This window comes from Castor canadensis, chromosome 4 (genome assembly GCF_047511655.1).
Source record: "Castor canadensis chromosome 4, mCasCan1.hap1v2, whole genome shotgun sequence".
Lineage (NCBI taxonomy): Eukaryota > Metazoa > Chordata > Mammalia > Rodentia > Castoridae > Castor > Castor canadensis.
The window spans coordinates 182,560,962-182,566,961 of NC_133389.1; the positions used below are offsets into that span (position 1 = coordinate 182,560,962).

At 45.1% G+C, this 6,000-nt stretch overlaps 1 protein-coding gene across 6 annotated transcripts in view; it reads left to right on the forward strand.

Moving 5' to 3' along the window:
• Lrrfip1 (LRR binding FLII interacting protein 1) overlaps nucleotides 1-2,569 on the forward strand; it is a 131,339-nt gene extending 128,770 nt beyond the window's left edge. For 5 of the 6 annotated variants that reach the window (XM_074072104.1, XM_074072105.1, XM_074072107.1 and 2 more), the window contains 2 exons: nucleotides 222-326; nucleotides 1,710-2,569. In XM_074072104.1, the coding sequence (XP_073928205.1) occupies nucleotides 222-326; nucleotides 1,710-1,820 (216 nt within the window). In that variant the 3' untranslated portion in view covers nucleotides 1,821-2,569. The remainder of the gene's footprint in view (nucleotides 1-221; nucleotides 327-1,709) is intronic. The other variant, XM_074072106.1, reaches the window with a different exon arrangement.
• The last annotated feature ends 3,431 nt before the right edge of the window (nucleotides 2,570-6,000 follow it).

Below are 6,000 nucleotides of genomic sequence, written 5' to 3' on the forward strand. Positions count from 1 at the left end.
AGTCCTCTATCACCATCAGAACAGGGTCACTCAGAGATATGAACGGATAGTGTAGTTAGCGCGAACCTAAATAATACCCAAAATGTTGCATCATTACCTCTGCATGGTGTATATTCTCCCATTTTATTAAATCACAGCTTTTGATCTCAAATGTAATACAGCAATTGGAGAAAGGAAATAGTTCCAAGAATTTAAACCAATGGCTTTTCCCTCCCTTTTAGGTAATAAGGTTAGAGAGCCAAGTATCACGTTACAAAACAGCTGCTGAAAATGCAGAAAAAATAGAAGATGAACTTAAGGCAGAAAAGCGGAAACTCCAAAGAGAGGTAAATTCCCTAGGCTGTATCTAGGAAAAGAATGGGACTGACTGTCCATGATGATTGGGGCAGTAGAGGGAGGAGCGACCACATCTGGGCTTTTCATTGCTTGCCCAGTCCTAAGCACCCTCAGTGGTGGTGTCTTACCAAAAAGCGAGCAGAATGCAGCTGGTTAGGAGCGGAGGGTCAGACCCTTGCTGACATAAAGTAGTCCAGCCATCCACTTGGAAGACTCATCCAAAAAGGGCAGGTCAACTATCGAGACAAAGGAGCAACCACACCTCTTGTGCCTGTATACTTTGCGTCATACTAGGAGAGCCTGAGCAGGGGAACCCAGGATAGTGTCCAGAGAGGCCAGGCAGCTTGCAAGCCACCTACTATGCTTGCACTCTTTCTTTGAAAACCTCATATATTTTACCTTCCTGAAGAACACCGGCAAAGTTGCTCACTCAGCAACTATTTACAGCATCTGCTGGGCGTGGCTGTGCATGCCTGGGGAACAGCCATTGTTGTTAACTGAATTCTTACTTCTTTAAATATCCCCAAGGCAGCTTTTTGTCTTCCATAGCTGACAGCTGAAACATGGGCAGTCTTTGGACATCTTATTGCTTATTGCTTCTCCCCCCTTCATGTGTTTGGCATTTTATGAGGTTATGCTTTATTGTAATTCTCAGAGTATTCCAGGCCTGACTTGGGGAAATTTCCTGCCAAAAAGGCTTGCTTCTGCTCCTGCTGGTGAGACAGATGGGGAACTTCTACCCCAGGACCCAGCCACCCTGCTTGGGGACGGGGGTAGGAAACAGAGCCGAGGCCTGTGTTTTAATGAACTATGCACATCTCCAGGAGCATGTAGCTAGCTACAGTGCTCCTGCTCTGGGGCCCTGCTGCCTGCTGGCCCAGGACTCCCTGCCCATGTGGCTTCTGCCTTTTCCTGCCTGGCTCCCCAGATCTGTGCCCCTGGCTCCCAGGCGTGACCATCTTGGCCTCAGGCATTTGTGCTTTGGTTTCTGGCTACAGAAACCTTGCTCCTGACCGCCTGGGGCTGGGGCTACATCCTCCAGCCACTCCAGACTCAGCTCTGTTTGTGTTTGTTTTCTTCATTTATCTTTTGTGAGACCCATCATGATACCCAGGAGAGTGCCATACCTGGGACCTAGTTTCACAGGAGGACGGCCCCTAGTTACTAATGACATCAGAACCAGCTCCTACTGCTTTTGAAATTGAAGAATGCGCACACACACACACACACACACACACACACACACGTGTGTAGGGTTAGGATTTCAGTGGGTCTGAGTTGCAGCTGTGTTTTCAGTAGGATACAATCTTGGCTACACTGTGTTGGGAGACAGCAAGTTCCCCAAAGCTCACTGCTTTCCTCCTCATTTCCAGCTTCGCTCTGCACTGGATAAAACAGAAGAGCTTGAGGTGAGCAACGGCCACTTAGTGAAGCGTCTCGAAAAGATGAAAGCAAACAGGAGTGCACTCTTGTCCCAGCAGTAAGCACCAGCGCTGAGCAGGCAGCTGGCTGGGGACTTAAGTGTGTCGCTTCATGGCTTTTCTCTGTGCCATCTGGAAGCGCTGCTTCTTCCCCTGCTCTGGCAGAAAAACACTGGGGGAGACATGGCTCTTACTGCTCCTGTGCCATGGTTCACCTGAGGGAGCCCCACAGTCACCAGATGCCTCTTTCTGCAGACCCCTGCCCCAGGCTGGGCTGACTCTCAGAACGCGCAGGTTTCTTTGTAAGCACACTGAGCCTCGTGGAAGCTCGGATTCTGATGCACAGCAGCCTCTCAATGCCACTGATAGGGATGAGCAAGGTCAAGATTAAGGTGGGACTTGAGTTTTCTTTTCATGTGTCTTGCTGAAGTTTAAGGGCAAATGTTACAGTGTTGGGACTCTTCCAGGCAGAACCTACAATTTGAGCGACTTCAGTAGTAGCTCTTAGTCTACGCTTTTCATACACAAAACACTGTGGAACCACAAGCCATTACCAAGCGAAACTCTTTCACTGGAAACATGGGCATGGTCTAGATGTAAAAGTGACCTTAACAAGACTCTTTCCAGGCAACAAATGAAGCTTTTCTAAGGGATTTTTGCATCCGTTCAGTAAGAATACTTTTTTTCCAGGGTAATTAGGCAATAGCTTCTCTGAGAACGATAGCTTGTCATTTGCGTTAGACTTGGAGTTGAAGGTGTTAACTTCTTTTAAAGACTGCACCACTAGAAAAATAAAGTATGAAGTGTTGAAAGACTTGAGCAATGTGGTTTTAATATTTTCCCACGAAGAAGAATCTTTAACTGATTTCCTATTTGTTGTTCTGTGTATTCGAGGTCATCTTTTTAAGCATTTCAAATCAACTCATTTTTCCTTCCCTGTTTAGAAAAAAAAAGAGGCATATCTGCAGAATCAGTGCATTTGAGATGCACAGTAAACAGAAGAGGAGAGAGACCAGAGAAGAGACAGCTACAATAGCATCCATAGGGACAGAAGTAGAGAAAGTTTGGCTTCTTGTTGATTTTTAGTTACTTTTGGTATATGTTGTGTGACCCTCTGAGCCAGCCTGCGAATGAACAATGTTTAGTTCTTTGTCTCATCCTTAAAATTTCTTACACATCTTACTACAAGCATATTTAACTGCTAAGATTTCTATATAGCTCATAAATAATTCTAGTAATAGCAAATACTTATACATATATTCCAATGCTTATTTAATTTTCATAAAAAACTTATGAAGTTGATGCTATTATTAGATGCATATTCCAGATGAGGAAAAAAGGTCTGGGGAGGTGAAATGACCTGAAATCTCACAGCTGGAAAGGACAGCTTAAAGTAATGATTCATAGTTGTCTCACTTGCTCTGCTGGGAAGGTGGTGTTTTACAAATGTGGTGCCATGGAGGCCAAGCCTTTAGCATGCCAATTATACCAGTCCTTACAGAAACTCAAAGTCAGCATCACAGCCACCCCCTAATCCACAGAACTTCCAGTTTATCTCATGAGCAAAACTTTTCCTGTAGATAGAGCTAACTAGATTTGTTGCTGCCTTTTGCCTCCCTATAACCCCACATTTCTCTAACTCAGCTTAGCCACACTTCCTGAGCTGGATCATCCGTGGTTGCCAGGGTGGCTGTCCCATGAACCACTGTATGTTGAGCAGTACCCCTGGACTCTGCCCCTTAGGCACTCGTAGACCCTTACCCTAGTTATGACCAAAAAATAATTTTTCTAAAAAAAGGACTCCCAGTGTTACCAAATGTCTAGCATGAGATGATAAGCGCCCTCAGTGAGAACCACTGTCTAAGCTGAGAGAGGAAGAGATGGCTGAAAACCTGGACCAGGACCCTGCTGTGTGTTTCCAATAAATTGTTTTCATTTTTAGAAATGCAATGGTATTAGGACATAAAGCAACCCACTCAAAGGACATCATAAATGGATAATGAAAACCAGATGCAATTCAGAATTACGAGATGGTATTTTTCCACTGTGTTTAATTGATGGCTAAAATGTCAAAAGTTACTGTTGACTTTTTAAATTATTTTATTACTTCCCAGATACAGATTTCTGGTCTGTATATTGCTGAGCGCTTAGGGAATACTAGACAAGTGTCCTCCTTAAGGAAGCTGTGCTCCCAAGGGAGAGATGAGCCATCGCAGAAAGTGGCCCAGCAGTGGGATGGGGAAGCAACAGCTGTTAACTTGGGTGGAGCCAGCCAGTTTCAAATTTTCAAGCTGACATAAGCACCTGTTGTGCATTATTAAATGGCCCCAGCCAGGTGTGGCATATCTTCATGTGCCTTTCTTGGCTTTTGAAGATGGCAGAGCTGAGTCTACTGGCCTGCCTGGCTCCATGTCCCCGCAAGCCACATAAAGCAAGCACCTGATCCCAGGTATCCAAGACGCTTCAGGATTGAGAGGATCTCAGCTTAGGGGTCAGGGGCCTCCAGAACTAGGCTCCCTCCTAGCTCCCAATTGTTCAAGACTGAACAGTGACCCCTGGGCCCCAGCCCTGTACAGGCTGCCACACCCATTGATGTCACTGCCTGTCCACTTGCTGGTGTGTCTTCTGTGTATGGCCAGCTCCTTGCCTTCCCCTCACAGGCTGCTTTCTGGTCTCTGCCAGACAGTCCCTGGTCACCACTTGCTGGATAGCCCTTATCTGGTCCCCAGGGGCACTGAGTGCTGGGCAGGTGCCACTAGTCCTAGTGAAGTTACACTGGCTGTGATTGGTCTGTCTCCCTCCTCCAAGGTGGCATAGTAACAAGAACACACAGACTTGGGGAAAGGGTGTGGATCCAGGAATATTTGAAGTTTTATATTACACTTCCTGAATTTAGTGTGGGAGGCAGCAGCAATGAAGGAGGAGGTTCTTCAGGTTTGTGCCTCTTCTTCCCTCTGGCCTCTGGGCCCACTACCATCACCAGGGACCAGCAGGGGGTTCTTAGAGTACCACCTTCTGAAGGCAGCATCCATATATGACTGGGCTTTGAACAAGGTCAGTGTACTGGGTTTTCTCTCCTTCTCCCTTTGTCTCAGCTGCCAGCATGGTGGCCCAGGCAAAGGCCACCTCTGCTTCACCACTGTGGGCTGCTCTGGATTTTCTTAACCTGCCTCAGCTGGGCTGGAATTTTGCAGTTAAGAACAGTAGTTCTTCACCCACCAAAGTTTCAATAAATGCTATTTTAAGGTAATGTGACTTAAATGTGTTTCCATATCAAAATTTCAAATTTATCATCTTTTTAAAAATCTGGGTCTAATTTTATTCAGATGACATTTAAAAAATTATTGTTCCCACCTCTCTCAGACCAGCTGGGCAATCTGCAAGGGAATGTAAGGAGAGAAGCTGTCTGGTTTCTGTTCCGCCAAATGTAAAAAAAGATCAGAACCAGAAAAATTGTCAAATACCAAGATTTAGCAAGGTCGAGGATTAGCAAAGGAAAACACACGCGTGTTACCTTAATGTTACAGGGGTAAGGACAAGCTTGAAAACAAACCAGCAAGGTTTTGAAAACAAAATCTGAGTTACAGATGCTGCAGCTGCTAAATCTCATCTCAGAAGAGGACGCTGCCTCGTGGGAACCACTGAAAACATCAAGTCAGGGAAGAGGAAATTGTCAGGATAGGTGCTCAACAGCCAGGTCTTACCGGTGAGAAGCAGATTTCTCTCAGCAGAGCTGGGCTTTGAATTCAGTGCCTTGTGCTTGCTACGCAGGTGCTCTACCACTTGAGCTAAGTCTTCCAGCCCTTTTGCTTTACTTTATTTTTTAGATAGGGTCTCATACTTTTTGTCCAGTTGGCCATGGATCACTATCCTCCTACTTCCACCTCCCAAACAGCTGGGTACCACCACACCAACTTCAGATGTCTTTACTGTGATATTTTAAAATTTACTTTTTGTGTTTAGCCTGCACACCTGTGTTTGAGCATGTGTTTTCCTGATTTTAATAAGAATGACTTTGCAAATTTTCTGGAAGATGGCCTCTCTGGAGTTGATTAAAATCCACACAAAAAATGATGAAGTACTTATTCAAACACTAAGGATACAACAGTTCTGTTCCAGTGAGAAATGCAAACAATAAACCTGTAGGTAGTAAACACATATGATTTCAGATAATGAAAAGTGATATGAAAAAAATGAAACTGCTTTCATTTTTCACCAGAAGTGATGGCTCTTACCTGTCATC